We start from the raw sequence: 13,263 nt of genomic DNA, 5'->3' as shown, positions 1-13,263 counted from the left end.
ACCCTCAGCACATAACAGTGTCAGCTTTTTATACAAGTGGAATATTCATTATGGGCTCAAACGCCCACTCACTTCCTGAGCTGTCTGACCTCAGTAAGTCACATGATAGGGCGGGGCTAGGTTTCACCTGAAACCTTGGCTGATTGTGACCCACACCTGTTTTCACACCTTGGCTCCTGTGATTAGACAGAGGACCAACAGGGGGTGCATGACCCTCCTGGGGGGACACTCCCATAGGGCTTAAATCTGGGACTCTCCACCACTGAACTGAAGAAGCATCTCGATGAAACGTCTTCAACAAACGTAAAGAAGTCCAGATGCTTTTCTTTCCAAGCTCCTTATTTCGTCTGTTTTACAGCAGGCTGCTTGTCACTGAGAGGGCAGACGTAAACGAATGAAACAGTATTATATGTTCCTCTTTGTAATTGGCATAGAGGTCAAAGGTGACTATTGCTGTGATCTAGCACTATATAAATGAGCCAGTATTACAGTATATCATAAGTGTGTTATGTGTTAATCTTGTAGGTCCAGTCCAGCCCACACTGGAACCTGTTAGTCGAACATTAGCAGGAGGTAAATAATTTAATTGTTTATCAGTGTTTAGTGCAAAAATGAGCTGTTTGTCAAGGCTGTAGGACTGGTGACACAACAACATGCTGAGTAAATAACTGAGTATTATTATTATGTGTTGGTAAAGTTCACAATCAAAAGTACCTGACATTACCTCTGAGCGGAGGCAGCAGTGGTATGTAGCTGTGTGCAGCATGCATAAAGATGTTGGAGAAGTCTTTTGTAGGTCAGAGAACAAAAAGCGAGTTTTGATCTCAGATTATGAAAAGAGTTTGGTTTACGGAGCACAGCTGCTTAAGGAGTAAGGACTGGATGGGATTATTGCTGTCTTTACTGTGGTGTTGGATACTTTGTCATCAAAGCGACCAGGTGTGTTTGTAAGGATGTTTGTGGCACACCTGCACTCCTTCCCCTCCATTCATTTATGTGCTGTTGCTGTTTCCAGCATTTCAACACGTGATCATAAACTTCCCTTCAGCACAGTGTCTTGCCTGTGGCTACAGACTGCATCTATTCTCAAGCCAACACATTCAAACACATGATCCAACCTGCTGTGTGTAGCACGAGCTGTCAGTGTAGTTAGAATCAAAGGCAGGTGTCAGTCTCTGCACCCTCTGGGTTTAAATCTGAAAACAGGGTCTTTAAGTCAGTGAGAGAGCGTTATTCTGACTTTAGCATGTGTAACGCACCATTCGACAAGAACGTATCAACAACTACTTTAAAAACAGCTTCCTCCCACTCTTAGCATGACATCAGACAGAAGTGTTCATTTTATACTCAGTTTCCTCTTGAGTCAGACATCCTGTCCGTTTCCATTGCAGTTTGTTTTTTTCCCCTAATGAATGTGTTTATTGAAATCAGGTCCTACACTGATGTGGCAGAACTGATTAGCTTAGTCCTGCTGTGGTCAGAAGACCGAGTGGTGAGAACAATTTATATCATTTGCTAGCTCGCTACCTCCATATCAACTGCTTGGCATTCCTTCACATTAGTTTTAATAAAGTTACCCTTGAAGTACAGATGTAGCTTAAACACCTGTAGAAAGGTCCTACAGACGGGTTAGGGGACTTTACTCCTAACTGCTGCTGCCTGCTACAAACAGCAGGTAATCACATTGTTAAAGAAACAACATTGTAACGTCCAGTACCCAAACAGAGGGCTCGAGGTGTCCTCACCAGTGTTGGGACTAACGCGTTATTAAGTAACGCGTTACAGTAACTACGTTATTATTGTGGTAACGAGCACGGTAACTAGTTATTATGCCAAAATCATGAACGCGTTACTCGTTACTGGGATTTAGATAGGCTCGTTACTCGTTACTTCGTGTGGTGGCATCGCGGAGCTTCCACAGATTCAGTAACAGGTATTCAAGTATCAAGTATTCAGGGGAGGCAGGAGGAGAGACCCGAGGCGGCTGCCGGTGCGAGTGTCAGGTGAACTTCAGGTAAGAAGTTATGACCTGCAGTCTGTGTCAGATATAAATCAAGTTTAGGTGGAGTTTATTTTTGTTATGCTGACTTTTTCGTACTGCGTGCTAGCTAGCATGACGGGGTTTCTATACAGCTGGGTGGTGCTATGTTACTGATGTTGAACTTTATTTTGTTCATAAGGTTAGTTAGTAGAGTTGCCAACCGTCTCGTAACATTTTAACTTTTAACATTTAGATTTAAATATAATATTTAGATTTAATATTTAACATTTAGATTTAACATTTAACATTTGATGAAAAGTTACAAATATTTTACTAAATGTTGTAAAAAATTACTCGAAAAAATATGTTTTTGTAAGGTTTTGAGCTAAATGTGGAAAAATGTTGCTGTTAATTTCAGCATGTTTCACTTTATAAACGGCGCCCCATAGTGCACAGCATGACAGAGATGAAAGAATAAAAACATGTTTGCATCGTTCTCTCACTTTTAGCCTTCAGCTTGTTGTTGTTTCTTTGACTAACCTTTATTAGCTTTAGCATTAAAATAGCTAATGCTAATGTGAAACCAACAAAAACAACTACTGACAGAAAGCAACAATTTTTTGTATCATTTCCCATTTTGTTGCAATTTTGTGTTTAATGGACATAATAAATACTAATGTCTTTCAAGAGCTCGTCAACTCAATAAACTGAAACAGCACAATTAATGAAATGTATCATATTTCTTTTAAGTGGAGAGATCAAGTGTTGTAACACAGAAGCAGAGAGCGAAAAACCTGTCAGAGACGTCTGATCTATGGCTCATAACCACAGGGAAATTGTTTTTATTGGATGAAATGAGCGCGGGTCTGTTCATAGAGTAATATCTGCTACGTGATGTTAGGCTAACAGAGTGCTGGATGGACGCTGTCCTTTGATGAGCATAAAGCCCCCCTCACTTTTGTCAGTCTTCACATTCCTGATTATCTCTGCATTCTCAGAGAAGGCCCAGACTGTTTAAATCATCCGTTTGTTAGAGAGGAGCCCAGACTGTTGTTGAGTTAGCTACTAGCCACACTGTACTGAGTGATACTGGTAAACCTGGCCATATTTTTAGCGCCACCATTCTCAGCTAGATTGTTAGTTGCACCCCCGAGAGGACGAACTCTTTCACAGCCAAACTCTGCAGTGTGAAAATAGCTCGTCTCCAGCGTTGCTGTATTTTACCTTCTTTTTTTCTCATCTATTATGTATCGGCATGTCATCTACCTATTTCATACTTTTACCCTCCATCTACTTGGCATGCTGTGAATGCTTTGACACTTTTGTATTCCAGCTATTTGGGGAGCTTCCCTCCCCCACTTTTTACAACCTCATCAAAAACCAGATTCCCTCATGTGTGAGAGCTATATCTGCTCATCAGAAAACAATGTCAGCCTTTCTGTCCTGGCATGAGAGGAAGAGTGAGGGATCGAAAGATGGAGAGTTCTTTGTGTTTCCACTCAGAGTTCGAGAGAAAGAAAAGCCGCTGTTGTGTCCCCCCCACATCTCACGGTCTGAGAGAAATGGCCTTTGAAGTGGAGGGAGCTAACACCATGCTCCACAGTGGCATTTAAATGGAGAGCAGAAAATGTAACAACGAAACAGGAAATCTTGTCAGAATCTAAGTAAATGACGATACGTTGTTGTACTTTTCCACATTTTCTGTGGTATTTTATTTGAAGACTCGCAGTGTTGTGATTGGCTGAGCTCAATAACAGCATGACTGTGTTATTGTGTACTTGTCAGATTAACATCCACATCTATACCAGCACTCAGTAGAATATTAACTTAATGAGACGATCAGTGTTCACTCTTCATCGCTGATGAGGTTTCATCTGTCGGTCGTTGTGATGGTCTGTGTGGGGTCTTTATCAGAGCATCCCTGTTAAATCACTACTGTGAACTGGATGTTCTTAGTGGCAACAGCTTGTTCACACAAAACACAATGGGAATAGGAAAAACGGAAATAGGAGAAAGAAAAACAGAAATGGGAAAAACAAAAATGGAAAAAGGGTAAAAATGAAAACAGAAATAGGGAAAAATGAAAACGGAAATAGGAAAAAAGAAAACGGAAATAGGAAAAACGAAAATGGAAATAGGAAAAATGAAAAAGGAAATAGGAAAAACGGAAATAGGAGAAACAAAAATGGGAATAGGAAAAACAGAAACGGAAATAGGAAAAACGGAAATAGGAAAAACAAAAAGGGGAAAAACGGAAATAGGAAAAACGGAAATGGGGAAAAAAGAAAATGGAAATAGGAAAAACGGAAATGGAAATAGGAAAAACGGAAATGGAAATAGGAAAAACAGAAACGGAAATAGGAAAAACAGAAACGGAAATTGAACATATAAATGAGTTAGTCATGTGATGGCAAGGAGAGGAGGTGGGGCCGGATGGACAGGTTAACACAGCTTTGTACTTAACTTTCTTTTTCAAAAACATGACAGGTTACATGTGTATGAATGAGAGAGAGACATCTGTAACAGCTAAGGTACAAGGGTGAGAGGTGGTGAAGGTGGATGGCTTTAAATGAGAAAGGTGAAGAAGAAAGTTCAGGCAGGGTGGAGACGAGTGTCCAGTTCTGACACAAAGAAAGTTAAGGTTGACATGGTAACATGACCTGCTCTGAGGTGTGGTTTGGAGATGGTGACCAGAATGGACAGGATTAGAAACAGGAATGTATCAGCACCTGAGATGGTTTGCACCTGTGCAGAGGAAGGATGAAACAAACATTATGTTCCCTGAACTCTAACCAGCTGTTCACTATAGTAATCAGTTACTAGTTACATTACAGGGTAACTACTGAAAAAGTAATATGTAACATTACAGGGTAACTAATGAGAAAGTAACATGTTACATTACAGGGTAACTAATGAGAAAATATGTTACATTACAGTGTAACTAATGAGAAATCAATATGTAACATTACTGGGTAACTAATGAGATAGTAATATGTAACATTACAGTGTAACTAATGAGAAAGTAACATGTTACATTACAGGGTAACTAATGAGAAAGTAATATGTAACATTACAGGGTAACTAATGAGAAAGTAACATGTTACATTACAGGGTAACTAATGAGAAAGTAACATGTTACATTACAGGGTAACTAATGAGAAAGTAACATGTTACATTACAGTGTAACTAATGAGAAAGTAACATGTTACATTACAGGGTAACTAATGAGAAAGTAACATGTTACATTACAGGGTAACTAATGAGAAAGTAATATGTAACATTACAGGGTAACTAATGAGAAAGTAACATGTTACATTACAGGGTAACTAATGAGATAGTAATATGTAACATTACAGTGTAACTAATGAGAAAGTAACATGTTACATTACAGGGTAACTAATGAGAAAGTAATATGTAACATTACAGGGTAACTAATGAGAAAGTAACATGTTACATTACAGGGTAACTAATGAGAAAGTAATATGTAACATTACAGGGTAACTAATGAGAAAGTAACATGTTACATTACAGGGTAACTAATGAGAAAGTAACATGTTACATTACAGGGTAACTAATGAGAAAGTAACATGTTACATTACAGTGTAACTAATGAGAAAGTAACATGTTACATTACAGGGTAACTAATGAGAAAGTAACATGTTACATTACAGAGAATGAAGTCATTCTGATACTTATACCAAACAGAAAAACCTTTAGCTCATGCATGCTGCTCAGCGGTGTGTTCTGCACAGTTATCACTGGCTGCATTCACTTTACCTGCACAGTGAGTTGGCAGCACTCCGTCCTCCACATAACCAGCAGCACGTTTGGGATTCTTCCTCACAGCTTTAGCTCAGAAACTGCTGGCTGCAGCTCCTCTTCAGCAGGCCCTGACGCCAGTGCTGTGGACGTGGTTGGACGTAGTCTCATTAGCAGCTTATGCGTTTGCACAGAATAATGCACCTATACTTCTGTGATGTAGAAGCCATCGTTTGTGTCTTCAAGTGGGACTGAAGACTGCGTGTCCGTACTCTGCTCTTCACGCTCTGTTTGTTCTATTCGTGCTTCTTCAGTCGGGGATTACGGTATATTTGCATAATTACAGTCATCCCCACTTTTTATGATTCAACAACTTCAAAACATTATTCTTCACTCTCTGCTTTTTTCTTCCGTTCTTTTGATCATTGCTTACACGCACACACACACACACACACACACACACACACACACACACACACACACACACACACACACACACACTCATCTACCTGCTATCTTCAACTTTGGTGCTGCCAGTCAGGAATGTAGGTCTTCGCTTAGTGGAGCAAGCAGCAACAGGTCTGACCTTCTGAATGGGAGTTTATGTGAAGGGAAGCTTTAAACAAAAGACCACGATCAGGACAAAAAGACAGTCTGAAGAAGCTAAAGTCACGAGCAGTGCCACAGGTGTCCCGCTCACAGTCGAGTCCCTGCTGGGTTTGCTGGGTCGGTCAGTCTGGAGCAGCGTGGTGCCATGCAGGCGATGCATTTGCTGGACAACTGGAGAAAGGTAGTGGTTATATTTGGAGCCAACCACTGACAGGTGAACACTTAAACGCTGCTTGGTTCCTCTCACCGAACAAGAAAAGAGGAACAAAGTGTTTCTTCAGGCTCAAAAAGGAGTTTGGTTTTTTTACACAAAAGCTCTTTGCTGAGAGCTCTTTGCTATTTTTATTTTCTGCCTGTTTTGTGATTTACTGTTTTTATGGCTCGCTCGAGGCTGCGCAGTCTGTCAGGAGAGCAAACACGCTGATAATGCAGCAGTGCTTTGTTATCCTGAAGGCAGAGCGTATCACGCACAACATTTTAGGCTTGCATACGACTCTGGTTGGCTCTGTAGACTCTGGGATAATTATGTGTTTTCTAACCTTTCCTGTGTGGTTTTCTGTGCTTCTCACATAATGACTGCAGTGTCTAACACATACACTAATATAGACACGGAGCGTTATTTATACACATCCATCCTGTGCTGACTTATTGGAAATACCCCAAAAATGACGTGAATAAAATGTGATGAGTGTGTGTTTGAGGAGATTTCCAGTCAATGTGTCAAGAGGTTTAAATGTGTGTGTTAAACCATCTGTTACCATCTGTTGTGTGTGTGTGTGTGTGTGTGTGTGTGTGTGTGTGTGTGTGTGTGTGTGTGTGTGTGTGTGTGTGTGTGTGTGTGTGTGTGCTGACAGTATGAATCACACCTATAGAGGCATTAGTGTGAGGGCAGAGTTGGGATGGGGATTCCCGACACGCGCGCTCAGACTTTCATGAACTGTAGTGGAAACAAAGTGTGAGTCTGGGACCTTTTTAAGCTTTTAGCTTTTACTTAGACATGGACTCCAAAAACAGAAATGTTTTTCCCTTTTTTTAACGTTTGAGAAATGAGCTCAGCCGTGACGACGTTTGTTACTCATGTTCTCATTTCCTCTTTCAGGATCTTCATGTGTCGCAGGGAGCCGTGGACAGCTCAGTGGATATGGACCGCCTGAACAGGAACATGCCGGAGTGTGGACGGCAAACTCACCAGGTGTTACAGGTAAATGTGTGTGTGTGTGTGTGTGTGTGTGTGCTGTGAGATGGAAATAAGAGTCAGTCAGAGTTTTATTTTTGTTCATTGGTTCATTCAGTGTCATGCACGTTAGACAGAAGTAGACGCCTTACCTCCACACTAACCTTGAGATCCAGTGTTATCATTGTGACCTACAGTGGGAGCTCCACAGCGTCCAACCACAAACAACCAGAGCTGGGAAATAAGTGCAAGTGCAGAGTAGAACTTTGTTTTTAATCTGTACTTTACTTGAGTAGTTTTTTCTGACAACTGTTTCCTTTCACTCCATACAGTTTTACACGAATATCTGTACGTCGTAAAACGGGCTCGTTACTTTAGGTTTAACACACCTGTGGGAAGTCCTTACTTCACATCACTGCACGACTTCAAATAGCGCACTGATCGGAGACTAAACAGTAACGCAGTATCCATCACTGGGGCTTCTAACATACAAAGAAGTAACAGAGGCAAACCCATGTCATTTATGCATCATTCATAGCGCTGTGCTCAGGGTTCAGCTGTGCCATAACGAGCTGGACTGTGTTTTTTGGTGAGGACGTCAATAATAAGGTCAATAATTACAGGAGTGAGCATGAAGAGTCCAAACACTTGATAGTTTTGAATGAGCACATTTGTGTCCTGTAGCTCCAGGGAGCATTAAAGACTGTTTTTGTTTTTGAAGAACTTGAAGCACAAGAACATAATCATTTAATTAGTAATTAGATTACACCATACAGCCTCAGTGCCATTTTCTAGATGCGATCACTTGCTGAACAAAGTCTTCATTTAGCCATATTTATTAGTCGCTGTTAAGGCCAGAGATGCATTGAGACCGTTTAGAGTCGGAGTCTTTGTAATGTGGCCTGGGACACCGTTCTTCTAGACGTGGCAGCTTCTTAAAAACACACAGAGGGCGCTCTCGTCGTCTGACGTCCTCTGATGTTGAATGTCGGCACACTGGGCGATGGGACGGTGTCCTGGCATGGAGACTCCACGGAGCGTAAGCACAGAGGCTGCCGTGTCACTGAGGTCGGCTCCAGCAGCACATATGTTGGCGAGGGTAAAGCAGTAATTAGACAGACTCGCAGATTAGATGTCTGTGCTTCACACCTGCTGCTTCTAAAAATCCTGCAGGCATTAAGGAGGGGGGGGTGTTCTTCTTTCCTTTTTTTCTGTGCATATATCCAGTTAGAGATTAAACTTCAGTGATTCCTGCAGACGTGCTCCGCAGACATGAGAGACGTTTAAAGGGAACTCGTCTTCATCTGCAGATCTTTTCAGAAGCTTTGACATTCAAAATACTCCTCATGTATCTCACACTGGGCCTGGCTGCTGCCCCTCATATCTGCTCTGTATGACATCATAAAGATCCATGAGCAGTGTAAGGCTGAGCTTTTGGCTCCCAGTTATTTGTACATTATTTCAAACTTTGGTTATGTTTAATGTGAGCATCCACCAAGAAACTCATCTCTTATTTCTTCAAAAGCACCCAGCTCAGCACAGCAGCGTGAACGCCGATCTCTGTTTAAACAGTCGTCACAGCAGATATCTCAGTCAAACTGAGCAGCAGATTGCTGCTGGGCCGATGTCACCCACCTGTGCAAAACAGCTTCTTATACTTCTGAATTTCACTTCCTGGTTTGGGGGGTGTCAGCCTGATATTAGCACGGTGTGACTCCTCTTTCCTTAAAGTCTCTGCAACAAAGCTGATGAGTGCAAATAACCGCTTTGTTGCTGGAGAGGAAACAAAGAAGTCAAAGCAGGAAACAAATCTCTGAGTCTTGGTTTTTCCAAAGTTTACAGCTCCCAGCACTCTCCCTGTGCGCTCTGAGGTCCTGCACTGGTGTTTCACAGAGACGCCTGCAGAGGCTGCAGCCACTATGTGCAGGACCGTTCATCATCACTCCAAGAGGACACGGCAATGAAATGAAACCGAACTGTCCTTTCAGACAAGTTGGCATTAGTCTCCACATTTCTACAATAATTAATTCTGTTAATTCACAGAAAAATGAGCAAAAACCAGGAAACAATATTTTGAACACAGTTGAAAAAATGTTTTTCTGCTATTTAAATTGAGCTGAGAGAGATTTTATGAGTTTAATCCAACATCTGATGATATTGATGATACTTTTTTGATTTGTCATTTTTAGTTGAATTTGCTGTGACAAAGTGATCCTGTAGTGAATTCATCTCTTCAAAGGCAGTAAAGAAATCAATAAGTCAAAGAGACGTAAACAAGGTTATCCATTTAAAATCCCCCAAATAAACATGTGACCATATAATGAGCGGACGTCTGCTGATAGCAGCGGTACCTCACAACAGCTTCACTAATGTACAGACGAAGTACATATTTGCTTCTTAGATTACATCACAGTGTGTCCTGCACATGCAGGCAGGAAGCTGAGAGCTCCACATGGGAGCAGCAGCACACAGCAGATAAGCCATCTTGCAGACTCCACCCCTCTCATCCCATCACTCCCAGTATAAGCTCTCCCAGTGCCGTAAGCAAGATGCCCTCTATCTCAGCAATCCTCTTAGACTTGACCCCACTCTACCCACCGACCCCCGCCATCAGATAATCCTATCAGGACACGCCTGGCTAGCTAACCAGCCGAGAGGACGGCGAGTCACTCGTCTCGTCCTGAGAATGAAAAAAACAACACACAGCCTCATAAGTGGGACACAAAGATGCAGACACAGCAGTGTTTGAAAATGCAAATCAATGCCAGTAAATGCCTCCACACTCCTGCAGCTCCTTCAACACTGGAGCTGCCACAGAGCCGTGAAAACAACGTCAGACGCTGCCTGTCAGCACAGGTGGAGCACAGGTGGAGCACAGGTGCTCCACCTGTGCTCCACCTGTGCTAGTTTGAAGTCCCAGACACTGGGACTGCTCCAGTCCCAGTGTCTGGGACTTCAAACTAACTCTGTGTGCAGTGAAGGACAGTGTTGTGGACCGACACTCATTCAGACAAGTTAATGTGTTCAATCATGAAAGCATGATGTGCTGGCTTTGCCCAACATCAGCTTCCATGCACTTAATCACTTCTCCCACAGTTTCATGCAGTCACATGTAGTTCACGAAAAGAAGTAATTAGGTTTGGGATGAACTAATGAACACAGTGGAAACACACACAGGCAGGAAGTGAAAAATGTTCAATTTACCAAAATAAGACAAAGAGAAGAAGAATGTCAGGCGGGGACGCTTACGAGATTTACAGCTCCTGTGCACGAGGCTGATCATGACACTGGAACAGAAACATAGTGCCAAACAGCCGCACATCCTTCTGCACAGGCCTTCATGAACATGTATGAGCCAATGGGAAATAAAGATGCTTTTAAACAAACAGTGCATCAAATATGTTGACCACTACAAACAAAGCAGGACCTGAATTTTTATCCATGCACAGGGTCACCAGTGAGAAAGCGTGGGAACCAGAGCAGGAAGTTCTCCATCATGGGAGTTTGTCAGAAAAACTCGAGCTAAGAGCTCCACGCAACAGCTTCGGTTTGTCCCGTGAGAACTCGTCTATTGAGCCTGAGCGCTTTCCTGCCTCTCAGTCAGGCCTCCGTGCTGCTAACGGTTACAGAGCAGAAGACACTTGCGCTGCGCTGAAGTGCTCATCACAGGTTTGCTCGCCAAACGCCCTCCAGGAGCTTCGTGTCTCTTAATTGTGGAGCGCTGTTGCCATGGTGACGTCCCTTCCCCCTCGCCGAGCTGAGCGCACGGAGCCACTTCAGCCTGAGCTGTGAGGGGAAGACGACGCGCACACCTCCCTCAGAGGATGATGTAAACAGCCACAGCAGCCTCCTCTGTGGCTCTGAGTGAAGCAACAAAAAGAGCCATCTCTCCTCTGTGGCCGCCCCCTGTGATGCTGCACGTCTGTGCTTTTATGTGACGTGCAAAACCAATTAGTTTGACTAATGGACGAGAAACAATCTCCCGTTAGGTCCCAGTCACAGCACTTTATCATCCACACACACGCCACGGCGTGACCTCCTCGGGTTCAGAGGTACAGATGGTCGGCTCTGTCAGGCTAACACAGCACGCTGCCGTGCTTTCACATGGCCACACATACCGACGCTTCAAAGATGGAATGGTAATGGCATTTTGTATAATTAATTACACCTCTAGCAGCCAATCAGAATCCCTTCTTGCGATAGAGAACATGCAGCATGAGGCGAGGAGCATGCTTTTAAATCACATGACCGATGTTTATTTAATGTGCCAAAAACAGTCATCACACACTGTTAATGTTTGTCTGCAGAGCACCCCGCTGGACCTGATCGAGACTGGAAAGGGGCTGAAGTTCCAAGCAGAGCGCCCCCACTTGGTGAGCTTGGGGAGTGGACGGCTAAGCACAGCCATCACCCTGCTGCCCCTGCCTGAGGGTGAGAGCACTGCCTTAACACCAACCGTCACATTAGTTAGCAGTGGGAGTAAAGGGTACCTGAACAGCAGGTGTGCAGAGGTGCAGCCATACAGAGCCATCGTCGTCAGGCTGTGGTCACTAACTTTATGTTTGGTTCATAAAGAACTGGTTCTTCACTGATGTAGCGTTAATGCCACATTCCCATAGAAGCTGAGCTTTTACACATGATGAACTGCTCTCTTCAGTTGGGTGTCTTCCCTGCTGCCTGTAAAATGGCGGTGCTGAGGCCCCTTCTGAAGAAGAGCAGTTTGGATTGTAATGATTTTAAAAACTACAGACCTGTATCCAACTCACCATTTTAAGTACAATTTTAGAAAAACTTGTTTTTACTCAGATTACTGACTTTCTGAATGACAGACAGATCCTGGAGATATTCCAGTCTGGATTTAGGGTGAACCACAGCACAGAGACTGCTCTCCTAAAGGTTTTAAATGATCTTAGATATAACTGGGACGCCCAAAAGCTCTCAGTCCTGGTGCTACTGGATCTAAGCGCAGCCTTTGATACAGTAGACCACGCTATTCTTTTAAACAGACTGAAACACATGGTGGGCCTCTCTGGTGCTGTACACAACTGGTTCACTTCCTGTCTCTCAGACAGAACTTTTATGGTGAGTATGGATACATGTTCCTCTAAGATCCATAAAATGACATGTGGTGTGCCCCAAGGGTCGGTTCTAGGCCCTGTACTTTTTAATTTGTATATGCTCCCTCTCGGCAGTGTCATCAGGAGGCATGGAGTGAACTTCCACAGTTACGCTGACGACACGCAGCTGTACATCTCCGTGTCTCCTGATGACACCGGACCAATGGATGCCCTTTTTAACTGTATTTTAGATATACGATCTTGGATGGCAGAAAACTTTTTACAGCTTAACCAGGACAAAACTGAAGTTTTAATCGTCGGTCCCGAGGCTCAGAGAGAGAAACTCTTGTCTAAATTAGAGGCATTTTCACTATGTCCTTCGCTACAAGTGAAAAACCTGGGTGTTATTTTTGACTCTGAGCTTGGTTTTATCCCCAGAGTCCGCCCTATTCTCTCTCGGGCCAACACGGAGATGCTGATGCATGCTTTTATTACCAGTCGCATTGATTACTGTAATGCCCTAATGGAGGCCATTCATGAGAGCGGTCGCCGTGGGAGCAGCAGGGTGGAGAGCCTAAAAAGTGGAGCTTTTTAAAACTGTGGTAAAAATGTGAAATGAGACTGAACGATCTGTCGGTGCTACTACTGATCACTCTCACTGTGGCACAGCATGAAATCGAAGC

At 43.1% G+C, this 13,263-nt stretch overlaps 1 protein-coding gene across 18 annotated transcripts in view; it reads left to right on the top strand.

The window, feature by feature from the left end:
- phldb1b (pleckstrin homology-like domain, family B, member 1b) overlaps positions 1–13,263 on the top strand; it is a 119,834-nt gene that overhangs the window by 25,774 nt on the left and 80,797 nt on the right. For 16 of the 18 annotated variants that reach the window (XM_080890217.1, XM_080890225.1, XM_080890220.1 and 13 more), the window contains 2 exons: positions 7,449–7,550; positions 11,831–11,954. In XM_080890217.1, the coding sequence (XP_080746343.1) occupies positions 7,449–7,550; positions 11,831–11,954 (226 nt within the window). Of the gene's footprint in view, positions 1–6,357; positions 6,531–7,285; positions 7,305–7,448; positions 7,551–11,830; positions 11,955–13,263 lie in introns of those variants that run through there. The other 2 variants (XM_080890215.1, XM_080890223.1) reach the window with 2 other exon arrangements.

Source organism: Rhamphochromis sp. 'chilingali', assembly GCF_963969265.1.
Source record: "Rhamphochromis sp. 'chilingali' genome assembly, chromosome: 8".
NCBI classification, from domain to species: Eukaryota; Metazoa; Chordata; class Actinopteri; order Cichliformes; family Cichlidae; genus Rhamphochromis; species Rhamphochromis sp. 'chilingali'.
The sequence above is the reverse complement of the archived record's forward strand: the minus strand, read 5'-3'. Positions and strand labels throughout refer to the sequence as shown.